This window comes from Chiloscyllium plagiosum, unplaced genomic scaffold (assembly GCF_037043375.1).
Source record: "Chiloscyllium plagiosum isolate Xiang-an unplaced genomic scaffold, Cpla_swu_hap1 HiC_scaffold_35, whole genome shotgun sequence".
NCBI classification, from domain to species: domain Eukaryota; kingdom Metazoa; phylum Chordata; class Chondrichthyes; order Orectolobiformes; family Hemiscylliidae; genus Chiloscyllium; species Chiloscyllium plagiosum.
In genome coordinates this window covers 37936789-37949662 of record NW_028270173.1, presented here as the reverse complement: position 1 = coordinate 37949662, position 12874 = coordinate 37936789, and the positions used below count along the sequence as shown (strand labels likewise).

The following is a 12874-nucleotide window of genomic DNA, read 5'->3' as shown; positions in this document are numbered from 1 at the left end:
ACAGTCAGAAGTCACACAACACTAGGATGTAGTCCAACATGTTTATTTGATTTCACAAGCTTTTGGAGCATAGCCCCTTCATCAGGTGCTATTGATTTTGTTCCCCGTAGTCCAACATCAGCACCTCCACATTTTGTATACAGGACATACATGGATCATTTTCCACATTGTTGGTTAGAGGATATGTTTTATCTGTACAGAAACAGCTTGGCTGAGGTGCAAAAAAGGTTCTGGAGCACAAATCTTAGTATAATTGCTGGAATATTATCAGGGCCTACAGCCTTGCAGGATCCAGCACTTCCAATTGTTCTCAATCTCAAGTAGAATGAATCGATCTGCCATCTGTGATACTGGACCAGTAGAGGAAGCAGAGATGAATCATTCCCATGTCACATCTGGCTGAAAATGGTGTGCTATATAAGAGTGATTAAATAGTTATTGTGGCTGTTGTCTACAGGATAAGAGGAATTACACAGTTATGTACAGCCTGAGAATGGTTATACATAGTCATCACTATTAGTATGCACAGTTTGAGAATGTTTATACAATTATTACCTGTGTTATGTACAGCATATGGGTTATATCCAGTCAGCATGTTCATATATGGTCTGTAAGTAATGATGCAAAGTTATAGTGGGACAATAGCAATTCCAAGCAAATATACAGTGACAGTACATCTGATGGGCTGATGAGAGAGTAATTACATACAGTTACATTTTGTGCTGTGTATAATTTGAGGGTGATTATGTACAGGCTTTTTGTGTTACGTAAAGTGTATGCAATTACTGCCGAGTATGCAATGTATGGTGTGCGATAACAATTAACTTGTGTTTGAATGAAGTGTTTATGCACAATTAGGAAGTGTTTGTGCTCACAAACCTTTTTTTGTACGTACATACAGTTTTTGGTCAATGTCCCATTTACATTCTCCATCTGTTTTCCGTGGCTTGTTTCTGCTGTTCACCTAATTCTGATCTCTTTCCAGGGTCGTAAAGGCCGGCCTGGGCTACCTGGTGCTGATGGGTTACCTGGCCCTCCTGGTTCATCACTCATGCTGCCAGTAAGTAATTGTGTTAGGGCAGAGAGAGAAAGCAGGCATTACTGCTTTTCCATTCGGATGTTCTGCAGGAGTTCCTGAGGCTGATCCTAAAATCTGCCTGTGTTGAGCACCACTCCCTCCACTTTGACACAGGGATATTATCTTCACCATGTTTATCTGCAGGAATACCATGCCCCCATGGATGGGGCTCAAGAACGACGCAGCAAGTGACTTGAAAATGACAGGAAGTATTGGAGTATTAAAGTACTTGGAAAATCACAGACTTTTAAAAAAATGTGGTGTATTTCAGAAATTATTGGAACCATAGTATTACACTATACAAAAGAGGCCCTTCAGCCTATCAGGTACTGCAAAAAAAAAGCTACCTACACTAGTCCCACTAAGCCCATAGCCTTGAATGTTATGACAGTTCAACTGCTCATCCAAGTTCTCATTAAAAAGTTTGAGGTTTCCCACCTCAACTACCCTCCCAGGCAATGTATTCCAGACACCCACCCACCCACCACCCTGAGGTGAAAATGTTTTTCCTCAAATCTCCTCCTGCCTTTCACTTTAAAATTATGCCCCATTGTTATCCACCCTTTGACTAAGGGGTCTGCTAACTGCTTCTTTTTCACCTCAATGTCCATGCCCCTCAATCTTATACACATCTATCTGGCTCTCCCCCCTCCCTCCCTCCCTCCTTCTTAGCCTTTTCTGCTCCAAAGAAAACAACCGAAGCCTATGCAGTCTCTCTTCAGAGCTGAAACGCTCCATCCCAAGGCAGCATCTTTGGTCAGTCTCCTCTGCACCCCATCCACGTGGTTGCTGCTGGACCCAGGAGGGTGCGCATGCGCGCGCCCGCTCCGGGGACGATGTGGAAGCTGACCGACCCCGACCATGTACAACCCCCACCCACACCCCCACCCCCACCCCCACCCCCACCCCCCACACACACACCGCCGTTTTGGGGGGTGGGGGCGGGTTGTTGAGCTGAAGTCGCCGCCGCCGTTCTCCTACCTGTGTGGCGTAGACGCGTACAGTATATACCCGTGTTTGTTCTCTTCCCCGTTCCCAGTTCCGATTCGGCGCCAGTGGAGGTGACAAGGGGCCGGTGGTGTCCGCGCAGGAGGCCCAGGCGCAGGCGATCTTGCAGCAGGCTCGGGTGAGTTCGACCCACGGTCCCGGACTGATCGCGCGGGGTTGGGGGCCAGCCTCATCCTCGACCTTCCTTTCGCAGCGAGCACCGGCTTGCGTCAGGCACCAGGTTGCCTTTGACGGGCGGTTTTCGCCGCCAATGGCGGAGGAACCTGGCGACAGGGAGACACCGTGTGTGGGCGGGGCGGGGGGGGAGGTGAGAGAGTGCGCGTGACCAACGGCACTGCGTTCTCAGGGACCGCCCCTTTGTTTTCCTTTTCAACCGTCTCGGCTCGCGCCTCCTGAAGGGGGCGGGCTTTCACACGCCCCGCCCCCTCCCCGCACCACCCCGACCCTCCCCCTCCCCGCCTCCCCTCCCTGACCCTCCCCTCCCTCTCTCCCCCTCCCTAACCCTCCCCTCCCTCTCTCCCCCACCCTAACCCTCCCCTCCCCACCCCCTCCCCTCCCCACCCCCTTCCCTACCCCCTTCCCTACCCCCTCCCCTACCCCCTCCCCACCTTCCCTTCCCCTCCCTCCCCACCCTTCCCACCCCCTCCCCACCCTTCCCACCCCCTCCCCACCCTTCCCTTCCCACCCCCTCCCCACCCTTCCCACCCCCTCCCCACCCTTCCCTTCCCCTCCCCACCCTTCCCTTCCCCTCCCTCCCTCCCCTTCCCTTCCCCTCCCTCCCCTTCCCCTCCCTCCCCTTCCCCTCCCTCCCCTTCCCTTCCCCTCCCTCCCTCCCCTTCCCTTCCCCTCCCTCCCTCCCCTTCCCTTCCCCTCCCTCCCTCCCCTTCCCTTCCCCTCCCTCCCTCCCCTTCCCTTCCCCTCCCTCCCTCCCCTTCCCTTCCCCTCCCTCCCTCCCCTTCCCTTCCCCTCCCTCCCTCCCCTTCCCCTCCCTCCCTCCCCTTCCCTTCCCTTCCCCTCCCTCCCTCCCCTTCCCTTCCCCTCCCTCCCTCCCCTTCCCTTCCCTTCCCTCCCTCCCCTTCCCTTCCTCCCCTTCCCTTCCCTCCCCTTCCCTTCCCTTCCCTCCCCTTCCCTTCCCTTCCCTCCCTCCCCTTCCCTTCCCTTCCCCTCCCTCCCCTTCCCTTCCCTTCCCCTCCCTCCCCTTCCCTTCCCTTCCCCTCCCTCCCCTTCCCTTCCCTTCCCCTCCCTCCCCCCCTCTTCTCGAACATCCAGGAAGGAGTTTGATTTGAATCCGGAGTCTCTCCTTCCCCCCCCTTTCCATTTCAGAACATTCCTGGGGGAATTCCATTTGAATCCCTTCCTCTTCTAGAACATTTCCAGAGGAATTCAATTTGAATTCGGAGTCTCTCCTTTCTTCCCTCTCTTAGGACTTTCCCGAGGGAGTTTGATTTGAATCAAGGGTCTCTCCTTCCCTCCCTCTTGCAGAACCTTCTCGGAAGAATTTTGTTTTGAATCGCGAGTCTCTCCTAGAACATTCCAGATGGAGTTTGATTTGAATGCTGAGTCTCTCCTTCCCTTCCTCTTCTAGAACATTCCTGAGGGAGTTTGATTTGAATCCGGAGTCGCTCCTTCCCTTCCTCTTCTAGAACATTCCCGAGGGAGTTTGATTTGAATCCTGAGTCTCTCCTTCGCTCCCTCTTCTAGAACATTCCTGGGGGAGTTTGAGTTTGATTTAAATGCCTAGTCTCTCCTCCCTCTTCTCGGACATTCCTGGTGCAGTTTACTTTGAATCCCTGACAGTCTCTTCTCCACACCCCTCCTCTGCCTTCACCTCTCCGTCTTAACTTTGTCAAGAGGGTCTGCATGATGCTGGTCGGACAATTAAGCAACAGCAACAACAAAAAAAACCCCAAAAATCCCGCAGATGCTGAAAACAAAAACAACACAAAGTGCTGGAAAGAAATAAACAGGCACCAGCTGTGGAATGAAAGAAAAGGCACAGTTTGGCATTACTTCCAGAGCAACCTCAGGGATCAGCTTCCCATCCTCACCTCCCAGTTGCTCTGCTGGTCAGACATAATCCTAACGCTTCACAGTCAGGCCCATGCTCCAAGTTTCCCTCTCTCATTTATTTCCAAAGAGTAGTTACTGTATCCTGCAAGGTATGGGGTCCGGGGTGATGGTGGTGCTTCAAGAACCAACAGGATAGGCGCCATCAGTTCAAGAACTAAATAAAACGCAGAGGTGCCTACCAGAAGAACACAGTCTGAACTGGATCGGCCACCTTCCCATGGAGCAGAGTGGTACAGGTTCGTAGGTATGGCCGTTTGAAGGGAGATTCAAGTGAGTTGGCCACCCCTGGGCCAACTTGGACCCTAAGACATAGGAGCAGAATTAGGCCATTCGATCATCATGTCTGCTCTCTCATTTAATGAGATATCCATGGAACTTCACTGTACTGGAGTGTAGTGGAGGACAGAATCAATCACTAGATTCAAGAACGAAATAGATTTGTTTCTGATGAAAAGCAGAGTAAAAGGTTGTGTGGAGCAGGCAGGAGAGTGGGTTTGAGACCAGGTTAAGAACAGCCATGATCATGTTAAATGGCGGAGCAGGCTCAAGAGATTCATATGTTCCTATCATGGATAGTCTGATAATCCTCAACTCCACTTTCCTGCTTTCCCCCTGTAACCCTTGCTGATTAAGAATCTGACTCTCAGCCTCAACAGCTCTCTGCATTAAAGAATTTGAAAGAAGAAATTCCTTCTCTGTCTCAACAGGGCAATCCCTTATTCTGAGATTATGTCCTCTGGTCTTCCATTCTCCCACAAGGGCAAAAGCAACTTTTCCACCTCGACCCTATCAAGTACTGTAGGGAGTTCAGGCCAACACCTAAGAATTTGGTGCAAATCCTTGTGTCAGAGATGTTGCCCTGAGCCATTCAGACCTTTGCTGGCTTGCTTGTGGCAGTAGGTAGCCTCCCCCTCTTTACTCCTCCTCCCTGCCCCCCCAACACCCCCCCCCCGCCGAGGCTCTGGGTTCAAGTTCCACTTAATGAATTGGTGGCAAAGGATGGTGAGCCTGTCAAATGGCCAACCATCCTCATCTTTCCAGCACATAGAACGTAGAGTATAGAACATGCTGCCAGTGGTAGTTGATGTGAGGTGTATGTTGTGGATTTCCTTTGATGGTGTAATCTACCCTCAACACAGAGCCTCGATTGACCTATCTCTTCCACTTCCAGTTGGCGTTAAGAGGACCATCAGGACCCATGGGGTTCACAGGGCGACCTGGACCTTTGGTAAGTTTTATTTCTCTCTATTGGGTTCACCAGTCAGCAAACTGTTTGGGGCAAACTGCGTTGAAGTAGTGGTTAAAGATTAAATTGGAGTGGGAGGTGTTTGGGGTCAAAGATTACTTCAGATTTAAATCATTTTTAAAACAAGGCACTTCGAAATGGGGGGGGGGGGGGGGGGATGTTCAATGAGCTAATTTGATCCAAGTGCCATTGAAAGAAAGTAGACATAGGAATATTGACTCATCAGGTTGATTAGGGGAAGATACTGATTTTAGAGTCAGAATATGAGCTGGTGAGGGAGCAAGTCACAGTCCTACAGCACGTGCTACATGTAAGCACTGAGATAAACTGCAAACATTAAACATATACGGTGGAGTGAGTGTCTGGGTGTGAGGGGATGGCTCTTCTCTGCTCTGTAAGGTCAGTGCAAGTGAGGCGGGTTAGAATTTGTGTCATGAACAGTCAATACAGAACCACTGAAGTACAGTGACAGACTCCCAGTGTCAAATCTATTGTTCAGATGGAATATTTCCTAATGCCTTCTCCCACCTGCTGATTAAATACATTATTTTTGTTTTCTAGGGGAGTCCTGGAGAGCCAGGATTGAAGGGAGAACAAGGAGATATTGGGCCTCAGGTAGGCATCCGATGTAGCTCAGAGCAAGTGTGTGTGGGACGTTTCAGTGCATGAAACTGTGGGGGCATTCCAGTGTGTTATGGTGTGGAGATGGAGTACATAATGTTACAGTGGGCCTGTGCAATGAGTAACAAAGGATGCAGAGTGACTAATATATCCTTGTGTTAAACAGGGTCCCCGTGGTCCCCGAGGCGCGCCGGGTGCACCAGGCCGATCTGGACGGAGGGTGAGTGAATGTTTCTCTGCATCTCACATCTTTTAAACAATCGATGATTTAGCATTGCAGCTTTGGAGTAACAAAGGTGGCTTGTGTTACAGGGTCGCCCAGGAGCTGATGGGGCACGAGGAATGCCAGGCGAGTCTGGAATTAAGGTATGGAAGGGACATTTGCGTGTGTTCTTTGTGTATGATTGTGTGCATGTGAAGCTGTGTAGTTTGTAAAACAGGCAGTCACAAGAGTGTGGCTCTGTTCGGATCACAGGTTGACCTTTGATTGAAAGAGGAGCTAAGCGACCATGACAGATTAAAGGAGGGGGGTGGTGCACTCAAGGGGTTAAGAGAAGGGCACAGTGTTTCAGTGTAGAAAGAGTATAAGAGGCTGCCAGGGGAGTGTTGTGTTAAAGGGATTGGGTATGGTGGTAAATGTGTGTTGGGATGGTAAGAGGGAGTGAGGTTAGGGCAGTGTAAGTTTGTACGTGGGCAAGACTGGATAGGGTAAATATAGATGAGTAAAATAGAGTGCCCGAATTATATTCATCAGGGAAGATTGTTACTGCGCAGGAAGGCTTCTGAGTTCAGCTATTTCTGTCCTTGGTATTAGAATGAAAATGAATGCTGTCTGAACATTGTCTTTCACATCTGTGGAACACAGAATTGAAATAAAAGATAACTGGGTGTTAATGTGGTCTTAAACACCATCTACTGTTCATATGTAGTGCTACATGTCAAATAACCCACTTCAATATGTGAAAATACAAATTATATTTTTATTCGTCTTTTTAACAGTCAGCTCCTGTATGTCTATATCTGTTGTCTTCTGTATTTGTGTATGTCTCTTTTTGTCTGTGTATCCCAGTTTGTGTTTGTGGAAATGTGTATGTGTGTCAGTCACTCTCAGATGATCAGTATGTATATATGTATCTGTGTGCGATTATTGTGTGCCAGTCCCTTAGTGCTCTATGTGTGAGTTCCCATGGTGCTGCGTGTGTGAGAGAGCATCCATGCGGTGATGTGTTTGAATGTATCTTAGTCCTTGAGGTGTTGCGTCTGCCTGTGAGAGACTTCCCATGGTGTAGTATTTGTGTATGTCTCAGTCCCTGTGATGCTGTATCAGAACTATAAGCTCAATGCTATTTTCTGTGTGTGTGTCCCTGTGGTGTTGTATTTGTTAGTGGGTATGTCAGTCTCTTTGACAGTGTACAGGAATCCCTGTGATGTGACTGTGGAGTAAACCTTTGAGTTCTCCGATACATTTACATCCTTCCCTAAATAAGGAGACCAAAACTACACACCATTTCAGAAAAGCATGCTGATTCGCCCCCGTTACCTCAAGTTTTCTAAGTATGCAGCTATAATCTCTTCATTGATTAATTCTAACACTTCCCTCACAATGGACATGAAGCTAACTAGCCTATCATTTCTTGTTTACTGTTCTCTCTCTGATCTTAAATAGAGGAGTCATACTTGCTATTTTCCAGGTTAATGCGACCTTTCCTGAATCTGATGAAATTTGGAAAATTAACATTAATTCATCTGTTACCTCATCAGCAACCTCTTTTAAGGCTTTAAGATTAAATCCATCTTGATGCGAAGACTCGTCAGCTCAAGGCCCCATCGTTATGCTCAGTACCATGTCACTTTTGATTGTAATTTCACTAAGTTCTTTTCTCCCTTTTAGACGGACATGCAAAATAGCCATTCATTTCCTTTGCCAATTCCTTATTATCAATTCTTAATTCCCTTTCATGCACTCTAGAAGACCAGCACTCACTTTACTTACTCTTTTCCTATTTGTGTGTATCAGTCCCTCTTTTATTTTGTTTTTGTGTGTTGGTGTGTGTCTCAGTCCCTGTGTGTTTGTCTTGTATTACACTACTAACCGTGTGTCCTGTGATGGAGTAGAGTGCTTCCACTTAAACAAAAATGTCTAACGAGGTTTCTAGTTAGTGGTAGAGGGTAAACCATTATTGAGTTAACAAGAGGCATTTGTCTTACTCAACAATGTTTGGTTATTACATAATACCAATGGGTGCAATTTATAAAAGCAAAATACAGCAGATGCTGGAAATCCTTAACTCTGTTTCTCTCTCTGTAGGTACAAATTACATTTGACTGGTTGGGCATAGTTACTGAGATTATCAGGAGCCAGACGTGGCATGTCAGTTTCTATCAGAATCTCATGCTCGACTTTTTTTTTCACCCAAAGGCAACATCTGATTGGGTAGAACTGACTACAACTTCAACATTAACTCTTTCAGAACCGTTAGCTGATTCAACATCTCCCACTGCGTTTACTTTTAATAGTTAGCATTTACATGTACAAGTGTAACAACATTTACTTTTATCTCCTCTCCCCTCAAGTCTCAGACTTTACAACAGCAAGCAGTCCCGAGGTTTTACAATTATTCTGAAAAGCATTTTCTTCAGGATTCAAAAATTGGTAGTTGGCCTGAGAACTGCTGACTTTGATTTCATTTGACTGTATGTTATTCCTCCGTTGGAGGATCTTTTATTTCTCAGGTATCCTTTACAGAGGACATTGTTCCTGTTAAACCCAGCCATTGGTCTATTAACTTAAGTGGGGGCCTATAATTTCCTGAATACTCTATAGCAGAAAACTTCCCTACTATCTCAGTAGTTTTCCCATAATATTACCTTGAGGATCTTTTAATCTCATGAATATCCATCATAGAGGCTGGCTGCTCTGTTGGAACAAATACTTTCTTCCTTGCAATAGTTAGATTTTTAAGGTTTCTGCAAAGATCTGTAACTTAGATTGTGGCTGAAGCAGTTGGTTAGCTTGCCGAGCTGTTGGGTTATTGTGCAAGACATTGCCATACTGGGTAACATCAGTGTGACTTCCATGAAGTGCTGTTGTTCTGTCCAGCTTGGTTTTTATAAAAGGTATGGTAATGAAACATCTGCACGATAATTCAACAGCTCTGTGAACTAGCCAACTATATCAATAAATTAGTCTTTCAGATGAGGTAATTTCTTCTTTTTGGTTGGATCCTTAATCGGTCTTGCATGGAGTTACAAGGGATGAAAATGATTTTAAGCCTATGTCAGCTCATCATCTGGCATCAAAATAAAATTTTCTGGATTAATTTGGTTGTGGAGCTGCTTTGCAATCTTCAGAACTTTGTCAATGAGTTCAAGTGAGTTTTACTCTAGCTTGTTCTTGTTTTCACCTTCTGGCTGTCTTGCTTCTGCCAAACTTTGGTCATTTTTGTCTTCTTCAGTGGTGATAAGAATCAAAAACAGTCCCACAGGTCTTGTAAAGCCTGAGACTTCCTTCCAGATGACAGTGTGAAACAATTCCTCATTCCTGATGAAGGGCTCTTGCCCGAAATGTCGATTTTCCTGCTCTTTGGATAACCTGCTGTGCTTTTCCAGCACTACTCTAATCTTGTCTCTGATCTCCAGCATCTGCAGTCCTCACTTTCGCCTAGTATGAAACAATTGCCTTATGTCAACATAGATATTTGAAGTGGATTCTGCTTGGGTTCTGCCATCATTTTGAGAAGCCCAATGTAATCTCCTTCCAGTTGCCCCTTAACCAGATGGTTGACAATGCTTTGGCTCCATTGTTCTTTTCTAACTGCATTCTCCTCCTGTAAGAATATTTCAGTCAGGATGTGTGTAGACTCAAAGAAGTGTTGATTGTGTATAATGCACATAGTTTCAGCTCTGACTCTACTTGTGTTGGAATGTCACTTTTGACAGTCATTCTACCTGGATTGTCAGTGTAGGCTCAAGCTGTTGCTTTCGCTTTGGTATTTGATCATGAAAAGCAGCATTCCTGTATCAAGCTGAAAATTATTCAATATTCATTGATATAATCAAGTTCTTCCAAATTATGGTCATTTGGATGATCAGTTTCCTATAGGAGTGGCTCTGGTATCTCTCTCAGTGGAAGAGGTTCTATTTCTGCAATACTTTGAATGAGTAAGCATTTGTCTTCTTGCTACTCTAAAATGGAGCCATTCTTCTGCACATCTCTGGGAGATGACCTATAGTTTTGTAAGTGTAGAATTCTTCTTTCATAGTCGACCGTACCTATGTCTGTGAGGTTTCTTTACTCCAATGTGCTGAGATCGACTCGTAGTATCTGATGTTTGGCCTACTCTTTGTGTTGGCCTTTCATGTGTCTGTATTTTCTAAAGTGGCCATATTTTATTGCTTTCCGATCCTACCTTTTAGGATTTGCCTGTGATTTTCCTCATTTTTTCTTCCAATACAATCTGAATAACTTTGTCCAAAGTTAAATCCTCCTTGAACTGTATTAAGCCGGATAAAGGGTCACTAATAATTCAAATAGTATTTCTGGCTTTTCTGAATTCTGATTTCAAAGCTCCAGGGTCACAACTCTCCATTAATCTGTAGGGGATGCTGATAAAGTTGTCTTAGATTCTCTTTGATGCTGAACTGTTCTGTTGAATCTTACTGTTTTATGAATTTTATTTGTTTGCCGATTGAAGTAGATTGTCCTCAAAGGTATTTACATCTTGTATTTTGGTGACTCACAACATCAATAGGCATAGGTACTGTTGAATGTATTAGTGTAATTGCTAATTCAGTTTAGAATTTAGCTTTTAATTTTGAGATAATTCTACATCTTAAAGATGTACAATATTATCTATTACATGGCTCATCACTGACAATCAAATGTTTATAGCGTCATTACTTCTGTTGGTTGTTACTTATTTTACCTACCTTAAAGCTGCAACATTTCAATGCTGTTTGTTTTACTTTCTCAAAGATTAAGTGACTCTACAACAGATAAATATTGATGGCTTTAAAGCTTGCATCCCTGTATTAAATTATTGCTGTTTTAATTCTCTTGTTGTAAAGACGCCTCAAACTTCTAAAGTTAACTCATAGCAATATTGCTAATAGTTTATTTGCAAGTCTTTTGAACTCTATTAGCAACGCTGTATGATACACGTCCAAAAAAAGTTTTGAGTCCTTTATTATGAGAACACTGTATCTCTGTACTGATTACTGGGGAATGTCCCACCTTTGTTCAATCAGTTTCCAATCTTCTGGATGTTTTCTTGACTTCTACAGTTTTGTGTGCAAAGCAGGTATTTTTCCATGTTCATGGTCTAAGGAACAGTGCAAATGTTTGCCTAATTTTTTGCCTAATTTTTAAAATAAACATCCGTGGTCCGCATATACCTTTTTTACAACACCATTGTTTAAATTATGAATGTTCCAGTCTTAATACAAGCTTAAAATCTTCTGACTGCCTTCTTCCATGAGACTTTACCTTCACAAGCTTCTTTTATTGCAATAAATATAATCTGAGAGTTTTCGGGTACTATGGCCTCCATAGAAGAAAGTTCTGACCTGTTTTTATCAATGTCTCATGGACCCTGCTTGCAAAGCATGGGGATGTTTGTTTTGAAGACTAAGTACTCTCTTTCACCTTCAATCCTTCCCAACCTGGTCTTTCACACCAAACTTTTAAAATTTTTCCTCATTACTTAGAATAATTCCAAACTTTACTCAATAACACTAAACTGCTCCCACTGGACATTCTCCTATAAGGTCTTTGTAACTTAACAAGTGTAACCAGGTTTTGCTCTCCTGTTTCCCCCACACTGACTTCACTGCGCCTCTTACCAGCTCTCGGGTGAAGGTTTTCTTCTGCTGTGACGCTGTTTTCACGTGTACTGCTGACTGCTTGTCTGCGTAACCTCCTGCAGTTGTTCAATGTCTAAATATTCTTAAAGTGGGAAGGTAATTATTCCCTCCTGAAATGTTTTTCTCTTGAGTCAAATGGATTCTTTTTCCATTACAGCTAACTTGGGATATTTAAGCAATGACCCCATCATTGAAACCATTTTGTATGTTGCAGTTTCGACCACTTGTGGCATATGGGTGGAGTACAGTGCTGTCATTAATCCTCTATTCTACATATGTTCTTTAATCAACCTGTTCAGAAATGTTATTCCATTGGAGCAGTTGGGATTTGAAACCAGGCCCACAGGTAGGAGCGCTATCACTACACCAAGAGGCCCTCTTAATTCTCTTGTCTGCTGGACATAAAGTCATAAAGATATACAGCATGGAAATAGACCCTTTGGTCCGACTCATCCATGCCAACCAGATATCCTAAACAAATCTAGTCCCATTTGTTAGCATTTGGCCTATATCCCTCTAAACTCTTCCTATTCATATACCCCATCAAGATACAGCGGTTGTTTTTCAGAACTGGAAGATGGTGAAGTTTGGTCAGTGAAAAGACCACTGTTCTTATTATAGGATATAATAAGTAAAATTTCAAAAGTTTGCCCAGCTTAGCAAATTTGCAGATAGAGAGGACAATGGGGATGATACCAGTCAGTTGTAGTAGGACACTAGCTAGCGGAATGAGCAGGTTTTGCTCATCATTGACCCCATCATTGAAACCATTTTGTATGTTGCAGTTTCGACCACTTGTGGCATATGGGTGGAGTACAGTGCTGTCATTAATCCTCTATTCTACATATGTTTAATACAATGAAGTGTGAGATGATGCTTGCCAGAGGAAGTAGTAGAGGCTATCTGATGGCCTATTTGATTGGCAGTGGTAGTGTTGCGAATGGCGGTGAACCCTTCTGTTAATTAACGCAAACACCCAGGAAGGTTCA

At 44.7% G+C, this 12874-nt stretch overlaps 1 protein-coding gene and 1 long non-coding RNA gene across 7 annotated transcripts in view; one reads left to right on the top strand and one right to left on the bottom strand.

Annotated features, from left to right (window-relative positions):
* LOC122541220 (collagen alpha-1(V) chain-like) overlaps positions 1-12874 on the top strand; it is a 386777-nt gene that overhangs the window by 276579 nt on the left and 97324 nt on the right. For all 6 annotated transcript variants that reach the window (XM_087979516.1, XM_087979517.1, XM_087979518.1 and 3 more), the window contains 6 exons: positions 986-1060; positions 2118-2204; positions 5328-5384; positions 5964-6017; positions 6190-6243; positions 6336-6389. In XM_087979516.1, the coding sequence (XP_087835642.1) occupies positions 986-1060; positions 2118-2204; positions 5328-5384; positions 5964-6017; positions 6190-6243; positions 6336-6389 (381 nt within the window). The remainder of the gene's footprint in view (positions 1-985; positions 1061-2117; positions 2205-5327; positions 5385-5963; positions 6018-6189; positions 6244-6335; positions 6390-12874) is intronic.
* LOC148140674 (uncharacterized) lies at positions 28-2381 on the bottom strand. The gene is made up of 3 exons (XR_015753071.1): positions 2060-2381; positions 556-608; positions 28-413 (listed from the first exon to the last, which is right to left on the bottom strand). It is a non-coding gene; the product is annotated as an uncharacterized LOC148140674 (long non-coding RNA).